Source organism: Gouania willdenowi, chromosome 6, assembly GCF_900634775.1.
Source record: "Gouania willdenowi chromosome 6, fGouWil2.1, whole genome shotgun sequence".
Taxonomy (NCBI): Eukaryota; Metazoa; Chordata; class Actinopteri; order Blenniiformes; family Gobiesocidae; genus Gouania; species Gouania willdenowi.
Window position 1 is genome coordinate 63,863,777 of NC_041049.1, and position 15,823 is coordinate 63,879,599.

Genomic DNA, 15,823 nt, shown 5'->3' on the forward strand with positions numbered 1-15,823 from the left:
AGGATTGCTACTTTAATCAGATAAACTCCAAAGGATTGTGTGTTTTATTAGTTTTGGGTTGTCTGATGGCGCAGTGTTTCACGAACAGATAAGAGCCGCTCTCAGCCAAGTATGTTGGGATTTCTTCCTTATCTTCAGGATATTACAGCTTCTTTCTGAGGTGGTTTGAAGCTTCTCTAAGTTCTCTCTCATCTAGAGGTTGTTGGAGCTTATCACAGCACTGAACGCCTCGTTCACTCACGGTGGAGGTGGTTCTACAAACCTGGGAGGGTTTTCTGACACGTGTGAAACATGAGCTCTCTTAGTACCGAGACATTTTGTATTGTTTGCTTTAGATCTTCATTTTTGTCTTATTCAGACAGGGATTCAACCCAAAATCACAAACACAGGTACTCAGATATAGTCTCAGGGTAAGCAGTTACACACGGATGCCGAGTCAGCAGCAGGGCAAGAGGGCATTGGACAGCGGAGGCAGGAAATGAAACATACCGACTGTTAAAGATCCGTCTGAGGTTAAAACAGGCCAGACTTGGGCTGAGACCACAAATAAAGACCTGCTCCTCGGGCACAGATGTATGGGCTTTTAATGAATGTACAATACACGTGGCCCACTTTGGTCTTTGTCTCTACCCCCCAGTTTCCACCGCATTCGTAACTGCTCCAAAACTCCTGCGGAACCGCAACGCAGCTGATAGTTTTCCATTAAAGTCAATGTGCCAATTTCCCCCGCATCCGAATCTGCTCCAGCACAGCTGCGTAACTGCTGCAGCTGGAGCCCTCTGCAGCAGATATGCAGACCTTCTATTTTTACGGGATGCTGTGCTGCAGCAATTTAACAAAGATAAGCCCGTGTGGGACAGGAAGTAGTGCATAGACACAGAATGAAATATCAGGATTATTTTCAAAATAAAATACTCTGTGTTCAAGGCGGATTGTAATTCCATTGACGAGGTTCACCTATAGATATTGCACTTATCCATGGCTGAATCACATATATATATATTGCGTGATTACACATGAAATAGCGGGAACTTCTGAGTCTTTGCTGCAACAGATATGCAGCAAAACCGAAAGCAGTGGGGACTGATGGACTGCAGATTGTGCTGCAGTTATGCAGCGGAGCAGTTACAAATCCAGTGGAAATCCGAGATAAGGGACAGCACGTGTGAGTGAAGTGGGGCTTTTTATTAACGGCAGACTTCATTGTTTCGGTTGCCGCAGCAGTTGAACAAACTCTTCTTTTTGTAGCTTATTCTGCTGTTGGAGGTGCTGGAGGAGCTTAGTGGTGCTCCAACCGTCAGCAAGAACTGGTCTTCAGGAATCTCTAAGTCTAATTTGAACATAGCCTCACAACCCTGAAAAAGGAGCATGCGGGTTGAAAAATGGATAGATGCCATGCACGTTAGATCATTAGGAATGTGATTTTTTTTCAAGGAAAGTTGTTGAAATTTGAATAGTTGGTCATATATTAATATATTGATGGTTGGTTTCTCTAAACTGTAATGAACACAAGGAGCTGTGTGTAGCTGATCTACTCCCTCTCTTCCTCTCCTCAGATGCGCTCAGTAGACCGAGTGTTTAAATTCATAGACCTGCCCTCTGAGGAGCCTCTACCTGGGAAACCCAGCAGCAAAGGAGGGCCCGACCTGGTCATTGACAACCCTCACGCCCAGGACTGTTGGCCCAACCGTGGTGAGATGAACGTCCATGGCCTCACCGTGAAATACACAGAGGCCGGCCGGGCCGTCCTCAGCGACGTCTCCTTCTCAGTGGAGGGGGGGCAGAGTGTGAGTTGGAGCTGTAGCTGTGTTGAGTTGGTTTTTAATGAAACTCTGCAGAATGATGATTTTTTTCTCCCCGACAGCAAGGTCACCTATGAGACAGCAGGCGATGAATGCTGCTCTAATGAATATTCCTAATCCTTTACTCATGGATCACTTACTGGAGGTCGTTTGTAGTGACGACCTTTTCGAGTCAAAGTAAAGTTCAGAGTTTTAATAGGTTTGTGGCTCTGGGACAACAGACACGAGGGGACAATGTCCTTGCTGTGTTCACATCTTGAATTCATTTCTTCTTTTATTATTATTTTATGCCTCATTGATAGATAAACATTCAGTATGTTAGTGAGAAGAGTATAAGATATTTAGGAAAGAGCTCTCAAATATTTCAAATGTGTTCAGTTTCAGTACATTAAAGCTACAGTATGTAGAATCGTGAGACTCGTATAGAAACAACTACGCTCACCCTCCCCTCCCTGTTTTGAAACCTATCGTACTTTACCGGTATCCTCATGAACGCGCACAACTGTGGAGTTCTTCGCGACTGTTTTCTCAATGGAGACTACTGACAAATGTAGGGACTTTGTCTTGTGTTATTGGAGAGTTTTCTGATGTTTTAGTGATTCTGACATGAATGCACATATCACTCGCTGTAAGGACAGTAAGATGCTCACAGCTCTTCCTCTGCCACAAAGCTCATACACAAGCAGCCGCAGTGATCAAAGCAAAGCAGACAGACATTTCTGCAGACACGTTCTTTCCTACTTGGATAAGCTTCTCTTAAGTTTACAAGTGATTTATCCCACACGCAATCCGCCCCACATACAGAGTCAGAGGGACCTCCGCGAGTCTGTTCCGTCTGAGTATGTTTAGGACTTTAGACTTTTACTTCTCCAATGCCAGTCTTCCTTTTTTGGCTTGTCGTGTAACCGTTGTGGTTTAAGCTGCGATGGAGACTTCTGCCGGAACGTACTCGTACTTCTACTATTAATGGTAAACGTGCATTGACTTCAGTCAGGCAGCCAATAGTACCGCCTAAAACAGCTCATGGAGCACTCTGTAGAAAGATCTCTGATTGGCTGAAATCCAGTGTCAAGTTCCTGGATTTTTAAAGCTCATTTACAGGGCCAGGAGAAGGAGAAGAGATTCACTGTCCACTCAGAACACTCTGAAATACAATATGATCAAAGATGATTATGGATTTTTGACCAAATTATGCCAAAAAACACATACATACTGCAGCTTTAATTATTGACATGATAAATATCAGAGGTTAAAAAAAAAATTTGTGAAGGTCAACTATCTTTTAATACTGGTGTTCACAGATTCTTTTAATTATTTCAATAAATTCACCACATGTGGAACAGACTCTTACATTTTACAGGCAGGTAGGCCTATAACGTTCAGCTTCACGCTGCAGCAGCCTGTGAAAAAGCTCACAGTGCAGCCTGGCTGCAGAAGTGAATGAGGAAAGACGATAAAAAAAAGACAACACGAAGGCGTGATTATTGGTTGATTCAACATTGCGGGCATCAACATAATTCTTGGAGGTGTCAGTCCCAGGGCTGCGCGGCTGAGTCAGAAAGAGGCTCACAGACCCCTCACTCTCACACCAACAACCAACGCTGCACTCACTGCAACACACACAATACGACACTGTGCTCTGGTCCATATTTGACATCCCTGATCTAACAGGACCTGCCTCTCACGTTCCAAAAAAAACTGCATGCTGACTGAAGTTTAATACTTTGTTTGAGTCAAAGGAATCGATTTGGAAAAAGTGCTACTGGAGCATCTCTACTAACAACCCTAGTCTGTAAAGTTTGTAAATTGTGTGTACAGATGTTTGAGATGTGGAATACTAAATCAGGATGGAGGAATACAAGGTTATCGCTTTGAGTGGAAGCGCTACAAAAGTAACACTTGACTTTAGGGGTGTTATGGACCACTTGGTTAGGATGATTCATAATGTATCTGTGTGTTGTGTAGGTGGGTCTATTGGGACGAACTGGCTCTGGTAAAAGTACCCTGCTGTCGGCTCTGTTGCGCCTGGCCTCCACTGAAGGAGAAATCTCTATCGACGGCGTGTCGTGGGGGTCTGTGTCCCTGCAAACATGGAGGAAGGCCTTTGGAGTGGTGCCCCAGGTAGGGTCAGGGTGGGTGTGGGTGGGTGGGGGGGCAAATGGAACTGTGTTGAGTGAGTCTGACTGACTTCTGGCATGCTGTACTTTCTTGCTTGACAGTAAGCTAGTTATTGCACCATCTTGTGGTGTAATGTGGTTTGGTCCTACGTCACAGCTCAAACAAAGAGTTTAAATCCAACTTTTTGAAACATAATTTTCCTTTCCTTGTGCTAGTTTGTCCATCACTGGAGCGTCTTTCAGCTTCAGTCAGAACACATACATTACTCATATTATCTACATTACTATTATTATATGATAATAAATTGCACAATAATCTATATAATGTATTGCACCTGTCCTCTGAACATGCCATTTACGTGAACTTCAGATTAATTGAGTTTTAGAAATTCACTGAAACCCCTTAATGAGCTAACATTATTTGTGACACAAGAGGACTAAAATAAATTAAAACAGTAAAGGGAGCTATCATAAGAAAAGGGATTGGCTCTTAAAGGGATACATACTAAAAACCAAACGACAAAGAGCTCAGCTGAAAGACTATTATGTGAAACCTTTACTTTTAGAAATAAGTGGGATTTAAAACAGTAGTAAATCTGTAGTAATATGGCTAATAGTAGCATCCAAATGCTGTGCTGACTGTCATTTTCAAAGTTCTATTTCTCCATTTCAGTCAGGATCACTTTAGTCACATTGTTTATTAGATTTGGCAGTAAGGCTCTGTTGTGGGCCCTCTCTCCCATTCCAGCAGCTGCGTGGAAAGCACGATGCAAAGGGAGCTCCCCTCGCTCTTCCTTGAGCTACATAGAAAGGCATAAGCAGAGAGAGCGGTCAGCAGGACCCCCTGGAACAGAAGCATAGACATTAGATGCAAACAGAAGACGAGATGAGTAGCTGAATTAGGAGCTGGACGCTGTCAGTTATTAACAGCTACTGTCGATGATGGGATTGGGCGAGCTTGACTTCTGTGCCTGTCTGAACTAATGCGATGCTCAATGTCTAGCAAGTGCAATTTTAAAATCTATCCACCGTAATGTTTCGAGTCTTCTTAGGAATAAAGTCCAAGAAAGTGTATGACATGTACGGAAGCACTAAAACTAAAATGGCTTCATTTATGTGTTTTTAAGGCAAAAACTAGATATACTGTAAACAACTCCAAAGACATTCATGACACAAATTAGTCACGAGGTTTTATTCTTCAGCTTCAGACCTATCGCCTAGGGCAGGGTTGGGGTCAATTACATTTTTCAGTTACAATTATGTTTTTCAATTACAATTAATCACAATTACTGAGCCTGAAATGAATAACCTAATAAAAGTTAACCTTCCTCTTATGAAAATAATCTTAAATCAGCTGTAAAATACACTAAAAACAAATATCTATCATCTAATTTCTTTACTATCTATTGATTACCTTGTTAGGCTTCCTAATCAATGAAAATATAGGTTTTTATGTTTTTGGTGTGAGCGTCTGAGTCTTTTTTGTGTCAGTATAGCCCTAGATTTACATTTTTTAAATGATAAAATGTGGGAAAGCTTGATGTGAAACACATCTTAATAATTATTAAGTACATATATGTAGAACTGTACACATAGATTAGTTTAGCATTAAATTATAATTGACCAAAGTAAATTATCTAAACTCAATTACAATTGAATTACATTACAACAGCAACAGATTTTTAAAATTACAGTTAAAATTATAATTATTCCATAATTGAAATAATGATCAATTACGCGATTACAATCATAATTGACCCCAACCCTGGCCTAGAGCGCATTGATGTGATGGGTTGAACTTTGCTTTAATTGGTAACTATCCTAACACAGTCTGTGTGTTTTCTCAGAGAGTTTTTATTCTTACTGGAACTTTCCGCATGAACCTCGATCCTCACGGACGTTACAGCGACGATGAGCTGTGGCGAGTGGCCGACGAGGTAAAGCAATCAATTCTTTTTGTTTTTAACATCAAATGAACAAAAGTGACAAAGCTGACACAAACACCAGCTGGTCTAACTGTATTAGTGGAAAGAAAATACTTGACTTGACGTTAATGACTGTTTAATCAGTGCTAAGCAGTTACTGCTCAATGCAGAGCGATTTGCATTGGATAATAAACCTATTAGTTAATGAACTTAGGCACATAGCAATGATCAAGATGATGAAATGGCCTCAGAATTTAGAGGAACTTCATAAGAACTAATTCTAATTACAAATAATGTATCAAATTATACCATAAAGTGGACATGGGCAACTGGTGGCCCGGGGACCACATGCGGCCCTCGGTACAAAGAATTACAACATTGCCGGAAAATACAGTAAAAGACAAGAAAAACACAGAAAATACTCTTAAAACACACAAAACTACTATAAAAATGAACAAATTGACAATGAAAATACTCAAATTTTGTCCATATAACACAAAACGACAACAAAACTACAGAAAAATTACAGAAAATGACAACATAAACACACAATATTTTTGTTTATGTAATGTTTTGTAAACAAAAATTGTATAATAACATGAAATTATATGACATGAACAAATAGATAAATAAATTATAATAAAAAAATATACATATATGATTTAAAAAAAACATACATTTTACAGGAAAAATACACCAAAGGACTACAGAAATGCACAAAATGCAATCATAACAAACAAGACAACAACAAACAAACACAGAATGACAGAAAAACACACAAAATCTCTATAAACAATCTTTTTTCTGTCCTGTGTTAACGCTCAGATTGCTCCTTATTCTAAATGCTGACGTGAATGTTGATAATGTGGCCCTTTGATCAAACAAACACATTTTTGTGGGCCCTGCTGTGATAGAAGTTGCCCATCTCTGCATTAAAGTATTCAATAGTATTATTTTTATACTGAAAATTAAATATGTTTTTAACTGTACACACGTAAGATGTCATTCACAGCTGCGTCGCTCGTTGGAATGGAAGGTACAGTGATGTTAAAGCTGCGGTGCGTGTCCACAGGTGGGTCTGAAGTCGGTGATTGAACAGTTTCCAGACAAGCTGGACTTCCAGCTGGAGGACGGAGGCAGCGTGCTGAGCTACGGACACAAGCAGCTGCTCTGTCTGGCTCGTTCCATCCTCAGTAAAGCTCGTATCCTGCTGCTGGACGAGCCCTCGGCCTACCTCGACCCCATGTCAGTATTTATCCTCACTGGGAGAACGCTGGGATTTTAAAACACTGATTTTCAGACATTTCAGGGGTCCCGCCCCTAAGGTTGAAAAACACAAATTTAGTGCCTCCTGAATAGATACACTGAACAAAAATGTAAACGTAACACTTTTGTTTTTGCTCCTATTTTTCATGAGCTGAACTCAAAGATCTAAAACATTTTAAATACACAAAATACCCATTTTTCTCAAATTTGTCTAAATCTGTTAGTGAGCACTTCTCCTTTGCAGAGATAATTCATCCCACCTCACAGGTGTGGCATATCAAGATGCTGATTAGACAGTATGACTATTGCACAGGTGTGCCATTGTGGCCCGTGAAATGTGCAGTTTTGCTTTATTGTGGGGGTCTGGGGAGGGGGTCAGACAACCAGTCAGTATCTGGTGTGACCACCATTTGCCTGACATAGTGCAACATATCTACTTTGCATAGAGTTGATCAGGTTGTCGATTGTGGCCTGTGGAATGTTGGTTCACTCCTCTTCAATGGCTGTGTGAAGTTGTTGGATATTGGCAGGAACTGGAACACGCTGTCGTATCCAGAGCATCCCAGTCATGCTCAATGGGTGACATTATGCTGGCCATTAAAGAACTGGGATGTTTTCAGCTTCCAGGAATTGTGCACAGATCTTTGCGACATGGGGCCGTGCATTATCATGCTGCAACATGAGGTGATGGTCGTGGACGAATGGCACAACAATGGACCTTAGGAACTTCAAAATGCCATCAATATAATACACCTGTGTTCCTTGTCCATAACATATGCCTGCCCATATCATAACCCCACCGCCACCATGGACCACTACATCCACAACGTTGACATCAGAAAACCGCTCACAATGCCACACACGCTGTCTGCCATCTGAACCACGATTCATCCATGAAGAGAACACCTCTCCAATGTGCCAGACGCCATCGAATGTGAGCGTTTGTCCACTCAAGTCGGTTATGACAACAACCTGCAGTCAGGTCGAGACCCTGATGAGGACAACGAGCATGCAGATGAGCTTCCCTGAGATGGTTTCTGACAGTTTGTGCAGAAATTCTTTGGTTATGAAAACCAATTGTTGCAGCAGCATCTGTTCAGGTGGCTGGTCTCAGACGATCATGGAGGTGAACATGCTGGACGTGGAGGTCCTGGGCTGGTGTGGTTACACGTGGTCTGTGGTTGTGAGGCTGGTTGGATGTACTGCTAAATTCTCCGAAACGCCTTTGAAGGCGACTTATGGAAGAGAAATAAACATTCCATTCACGGGCAACAACTCTGGTGGACCATCCTGCAGTCAGCATGACAATTGCACGCTCCCACATCTGCAGCATTGTGCTCTGTGATTAAACTGAACATTTTTATTGTGGCCACCCTGAGGCACATCTGTGAGGTGGGATAGATTGAAGTGCTCACTAACAGATTTGTGAACGATATTTGTCTTTTGTGTATATAGAAAATGCTCATGAAAAATGGGGGAAAAAACAAAAGTGTTGCATTTATATTTTTGTTCAGTGTATATTTCTATAGTTTTTATAATTTCCAGTCATATCACGCCTGGGGTGGGACTGAGACCATCACTTTATTTGTTCCTTTTCCACTCTCTCTTTCTCTCTCCCTCAAGTACCCCCTGTAGTGCCATCGTGTACCCCGTACCCCTATTTGAGAAACACTGGTGTAGAGCGCTATTAAAAAGTGTCCTTTTAATCTCTTAACTCTTAAAAACAGTCACCATGCAGCATGAATCCAGCATGTGTAGCACACCTGTTGCTGCATACGGTGGTGATTAAGGCTGATTCCAGTAACTACTGTGTGTGTGTGTGTGTGTGTGTGTGTGTGTGTGTGTGTGTGTGTGTGTGTGTGTGTGTGTGTGAAACTGAGTGTATCTTAGCACAGAAAGCCATACTGATGGTAAATTAGACTTATAACAATAAGCAGCTCAGACTAGCAGCAGTCTGCAGCCTCAGGCCAAACTAATACATTAGTGGTAGAAATATGCTTTGATGACAGTAATGATGATGTATGTGTGTGTGTGTGTGTGTGTGTGTGTGTGTGTGTGTGTGTGTGTGTGTGTGTGTGTGTGTGAACAGAACCCTAAAGGTTCTGAGGAAAACTCTGAAACAGGCTTTTTCCGGCTGCACTGTCATCCTATCGGAGCACAGGGTGGAGCCACTGCTGGAGTGTCAGACCTTCCTGGTAAATAACACACATAAAGACACACACATACACACATAAAGACACACACATACACACATAAAGACACACACATACACACATAAAGACACACACATACACAAAAAGAAACATTCAAAAACACACAAAGACACACACAAACACACGTAAGACAGAAATAAGTACTTGAGCCCAAATAGTTTGAGAACCACTGACCTAGAGATGATTTCTCCTGTTCAGATGATCGAGGGCAGCTCCCTGAAAAGCTACGACACCATCCAGAAGCTGATGAACGAGAGGAGTCACCTGAAACAGGCCATGAGCCCCGCCGACAGGCTCCGCCTCTTCCCCAATCTTCATAGCCACAACGCCAGCAAGAGGGCGCCAACGCAGACCGCCAAGATCTCCGCCCTGCCTGAGGAGGCCGAGGACGACGTCCACGACACCCGACTATAGATAATCAGCAGAAAGCACAGAAACATGGAAACTAGACTTTTCAACAGATGTTGACCAAGAAACGAAAACAGCTTCAAGTCTAAGGTTGAAACATTGAATAATGGGGTCGGTTTAAAGTGCACGTATACAACTATTTTTATGGCATCACTAGAAAAGGCAATAATGAGATTTTAATCCTGATCTGAGGCGTCACTAGTGGAATGATGAGGAATTTTAAAGTAATGCTCCCTACGACTCACACTTACTCTGTTGTTCCCACACTGGCAACTATAGAACGTTCTCCATGGGGTTCTGCTGCAACGTTCTCACCTGTAGTCCAGAACTCGCTCCATTGGACAGAGAAAGGCTGATAGTCAATGTAGACTTGATTTGTCTGAGTTTGTGTTCAAACTGCAGGAAAAAAAAACCCGTCAGTTACAGAGCTGCTGCTTTTTAATGCTCGACTTAAACTTAAATCATACAGTGTTGATATGATTTCAGTCAGTGAGTCACAGACCTTCATGGTTTTATATCTGTGTGTGACTCCACAGCCTCCATCGACCTGCTAAACATGTTAAAAACCTGCTTATTTCTGTTGGTTTCTACAAGCATAGAGACACGCTGCTCCTCCACACTGCTCCACGTCTGCATACCAGCCTTTTGTTGCAGCTGTGTGACCTTCAGCTCCTCAACCTCTGTCTGTAAACAGACCAGAGTCACTGCTTTGATCTGCGCTACAGCCTGATTGTTTCCCGGTAAACAAACTGTTTACCACAGAGTGTGTGACAGCTGTGTGGCCTTTGATCAAAAAACACCATTATTAGATTAAAACCTTTGAAATAAGTCCCTAGTGTTGTAGTTTGACTTTAGTCTGTCAATGAAATAAGCAGCGGCAACACTGGTAGGAAAAAAAATCCAACTTGTGAACATTTCTGTAACTTAAAGGGGCAGTCCGTAACTTTCAGATCCCTTTCTCCCCCTCCCTCAGAGGAGCTAACGTGAGCCCAACAGCAACATCACAGTAATATAACATGCTCTGGTAAAAGCATGTTACTGCAGCGCTTCTCTCTCTCAATGTGCACACACCTCAGCAGCAGCAGCAGCAACACAGTGTCACTTACAGCAGCCACACAGAAGCTGCTGCGCGCACATGAACAACACATGCACTACAGAGTTCTAGTGTAACAATTACAAATCAAACGTAATGTAAATCAAACAGCAGTGATTACCTTTCAAGCAGATAAGTCACCAATTCCATCATCTACTCCTCTAGAACATACACAGTAAAAATTACGGCGCTCCAGCCCGGGAAAGGGGCGGGGCCTGTGAGCAACAGCTGTCAGACAGCCCATCAAACACCATCCTGGCTCTGATTGGTTCTTTTTGCTCGGAAGCGGTGCCAAAGGCAGCAGGAGCAGCAGGGGGCGTGACTCAATGAGTCTGTTTTTTTTAAACAAACTACTAGTTTGATGTAAAGCTGTCCTTAGATAGTGACAGCTTTAGAAAAAAAATGACAAAAAGGCACTTTTAAAAGAGTTGCAGACTGCACCTTTAAAAGTCATCTTTCAACAGTCTGAAGACAGACCAGATTCTGGAGTTACTTTACACAGGGACAGTATATTCTAACTCCATCCAGCTGCCCTTTAGTGTGAGAAAGCTGTACATTGAAACGCTGGAATTATCAAACAAATGTTTGTACGTAGCAACAGATGAGGTCAGCCTGTGTCCTTTGATGTTAGTTAAGTTCAAGGTTTTTCAGGAATTTTTTTATCTCCTCCCGACACGTTTCAATTGCCAGTCTTCGTCTGCTGATCGCCTTTAGCTGGGTTTCCATTATCCTTAGAAATGCGCGAAATCTAAATAGCGCAATAATCACTAGTAATGGAAACACCCGAATTTCTAAAAATTAGATTTTACGTTTTCATGAGGAGGAATTTTAGACGTTTCGATATTGAAATGTGTCGCAAAAGTGCCATGGAAACAGTTTTTACGCAAATATACGTCACAGAACGTGACGTACCTGGTCACATGACCACTTCTATCCATGACGAGGTACTTGTAGACAGAAGAGAAGACCAGGACATTTCTTAGCGTGATACTTCAAAAATTATTAATGCCACATTAGACGTGAAACAACAAAGGAATACAGCGTGTTATAAGGAGGTTTGGAGCGATTTCACAGGAGTTACGAAGCTTCAAAACAACGTTCAATGGTAACACGTTCAATGCGCAATCACACTTTGCCGACATCTAGAAATATCGCTTTTATTTTGTGAAAATTTGTAACGGAAACCCAGCTTTTAATGAAGCATTCTTACTCTCACTTTATTATTGATTCATGCAAACATTTGAACATTTGACACAGACATGAAGAGAAAACTTACGCACAATGTTTTCCATAGTCTAGACCAAGACTCTCCAACCTTTCTGTAACTGTGAGCTACTTCATAGGTACTGTACAGTCCAAAGGGCGACCGGTGAGAAAAGCACTTATTAAATATTACATTTTCACTTTAATTACAGGCTACGATAATAAAGTAGGCTAGCACCAGCAGTAACTTATAAAGGTAAATATGAAACATTTTATTTGTCTTAATTTATGCAATTGTTTCATTTTTATCACATTTTATAGAAAATCCTCCTTGCATTTTTTAAATTATTTCTTTTAAACATCATATTATATATATATATATATATAACATACCACTGACCATACACCAGATCTGTAACACTTAAAAACATTTGTCACAATGTTTTAGTAAAAACTTGGTCGCTTAAACGCTTAAAAAGGACATCAAACAGTAAGAAAAATACAGTAAAAAAACTCCCAAACAACTGTTGTGTAATTTGACACCTGCCTCTTTTATCTGATCAGCCTCATCGTAGCACCTGTAATATTAATGTTATTATTATTATTATTCTGATCTACAATAGGACTCCTCCTCCTACACTGCTCTGTGGATGCACTTTAGGAAACAATGATATGATCAAAAACACACACGTATAAAAGGAGGCGTGTCTTTTTCTGTGTGTGATTTTCTACGTTGGCAGACGGAGGCTCTTCATAGACACAGAGAAATAGTTTTATAAAAAGAGGAAAAATAAGGTACCATAAAAGTTGTGATGGACTGTTCTTTGTGTAAAATAATAATGAATGTTTGTTTTAGGAAAAGGACTTTGGTGTTAAAAAATGTACAAATGTGTTTTTTTTTTTGTTAATCAAGAGATTTTAATTTTAAGTAAAATAAATGATTTTAAAGCATCAACTTGGATTTTTTCTTTTTTCCACAAAATACGCCAAATGACACCAAAAACACACAATAAGAGCGAAAAATACTTACTATTACTAGCGACACACAAAACGGCAAAAGACACAGTAAATTAAAGAAAAACACACAAAACACACCAAAACACACAAAACACACACACTGAGATAGAATAATTCAAATAATACCAACACACAAAATAAGAGAAAAATACACTGAAGAATAAAAACAACAGACAACAAATGAAATCAAAAATGAACAAAAAGACACAAAATCATGATAGAAATCATTTTTAAAACATGAATTGAAAATACAAAGGCACATGATGAGGGAGTGGGAGGAAATGAAAGAAACGATTCAGGAAGCATTAAATAGAGTTTAATTCACTTATTTACAAAATGAGATTATTTAAAACAGTGATTCTCAACTGGTGGGTTGGGACCCGAAAGTGGATGGTGGACCTGTACTGGGTGGCAAACAGCTGGTCAAAAATAAATAAATACTTAAAGTCTCTCATGTTGGACTTGTCTTTTATTTTGGCGGGCATGCTGTGAAGTGCATGTTGCACAGGAAAATATATAGATTTATGCTAAAAAAAATAAAAAAATAAGAGAGAATGTGTGTTTTCAACAACTATTTTTGAAAAACATGGGTCGCGATTTCATGGACGTGGAAAAATGTGGGTCCCAGGCTGAGACCAGTTGAGAACCCCTGCTTTAAAATGTGTGTTATCACTCATTCATTCCATCATTATGATCTACAGTTGTTTTTTCACAGAATTCTGAGCAAAATATTACAGTCGGACATAAGGGGGGATACTTGAACCACTGTTTTAGAAAACCTGGAGTTACTTCACAGAAAGTTTGTTAGATTCTACATTCGACCACTAGTGGCAATAATAATAATAATAATAATAATAAACAGCAGAAGCATTGTTTCCTCAATGAAATGTGAAACCAATGGACAGATGTTTTAAGTATCCTATATACATATATAATGTGAGTATACGTACCTGGAGTGTCTTCACAGAAAGAAAAAAAACGTGTTAAAAGTGAGTTAGCTTTGAAAATAAAATAAATAAGATGAGCAAAAACTATTAATTCACTTTGAAAAAATAAAAAGTATTTTAATGAGGACATAGAATGAACAGAAAACGTATGTCAAAAATGTCCTAATTTTTGTGTTTGTTTCCTAATTTGGCCACTCCAAAATTAAAGACGATCATAAAACTGTTGACACACGTACACTTTTTTTTATGAATTTATGATGAATTAAAATATCCAAGACTTTTGACTTTTAAGCGTTTTGAGATTGACCGTTACATTAACCGTTTTCATTAAATGCTGAGAAAAGTAAAGGTCTTTTTGTCTTTCTTAAATTGAACTGTTTTTAGTTTTCTGCTCTGATTAATTTGGTGTGTGTGGGGTATTATTATATAATTAACTTTTTATTATTTAAAAAAATACATTTATGCATTTGTAAAAATGTAAATATATTTAGTTTTACAAAGACAACTAATGACCATTATTTTTTTAAATGAGCCACTCACATCAAGGCTGTTTCAGAATAAATTAAACAAAAAAACCACAGTAAAAGTCCGTTGAGTGGCTTTTTAAACAGTGTCATTTTAATGTGCTCAAAAGACAAATCTTTAAAACTCAAACAACTACTGTACAATCCATATCACAAGTTGACTGAAATCTGCTGTACATATGTATAGATATAATTATATACAATCTGTGCTCCATCATCATTAAAAAGAATCCTCCAAAATAAAAGCGTAACACAGTGGTGATGGAAAGCAGGAACGAGACGTCTTGGATTTCACTGCAGAGCCTTTCAAAGTAAAAGTCTAGACATTTTCAAACACTCATTATGGCTTAAAGTTGACAAAGGACATCCTTATGTTTGAGTTATTGCCACATTCCCATCGCTCAGGAGCGGGATTTACAAACACTATGTACACAGCAGGTTAAGTATTTAGTTACTGTACAAGCATCATATACCACGTATACACCAATCTATAGCATTTAGATCCACTACTTCTTATTTACACATAGATTTGGTAAAACCCTGATTAATTTCAACAGTATAAACAACCTTGCAACTATTTGAAGAGAAAACACTTGAATATCTCAAAAATACTTCACAACCAAAAACTAAAGACCATAACTTAAAACAGGTCAGTGTATGTTTTGGTCAGTCATTGAATTTTATGTTCAGAAAAGGAAATCGAAAAACAAAACAAGAAAATGATTGGTCATTTGATTCTTGTTTGAAATTCAAGGCATATTAATCCAGGCACCCTTCGTTCTTTGGTTATTCCGTTTTAAAATCAAATCAAAATAAACAGTGTGGTTATTTTGTTTTATTGACTTAAAACCAAAACAGAAAGACAGAAAAATCAAAAACTGAGAAAAACAAGAGCTTCATGTTTTAATCTCACCACACAGAGGGGACCCACAGACGGGGCTGGACTTTTACTCTGCTGCGTTTGATAAAATGAGTTGGTATCATGTATCAATTCCAGACTTAATGAATATTGTGCCATTTACCCAACAGTGTTACGGTCCACAAGGTATCCAGATAAACAGGTGACCAACTATCGACTGTGAGGAACAATAGATGTTAGAACTATTTTGCAAGTTATAACACCACTAGTCTCTAAAGGTCATAAGAAACGAGAAGCACCAATAGATTCATTACACCACATCTGGTTCCTTTAATCACATATCGTGTTTTACGTAACATCTTTTTATTTCTTCACATTTATTCATGTATTAATAACATCTGAATTTATCATTTATGCGTTACTCTTATTTTTTGTCTGGGAGGAAAAGT

The 15,823-nt window shown here is 39.6% G+C and overlaps 1 protein-coding gene across 1 annotated transcript in view; it reads left to right on the forward strand.

Annotated features, from left to right (window-relative positions):
* Positions 1-10,797, forward strand: part of cftr (CF transmembrane conductance regulator) — a 49,319-nt gene extending 38,522 nt beyond the window's left edge. Inside the window, exons 22-27 of the mRNA XM_028449134.1 lie at positions 1,557-1,787; positions 3,768-3,923; positions 5,767-5,856; positions 6,917-7,089; positions 9,200-9,305; positions 9,522-10,797. Coding sequence (XP_028304935.1) covers positions 1,557-1,787; positions 3,768-3,923; positions 5,767-5,856; positions 6,917-7,089; positions 9,200-9,305; positions 9,522-9,737 — 972 coding nt within the window. The 3' untranslated portion in view covers positions 9,738-10,797. The remainder of the gene's footprint in view (positions 1-1,556; positions 1,788-3,767; positions 3,924-5,766; positions 5,857-6,916; positions 7,090-9,199; positions 9,306-9,521) is intronic.
* Positions 10,798-15,823: the final 5,026 nt, after the last annotated feature.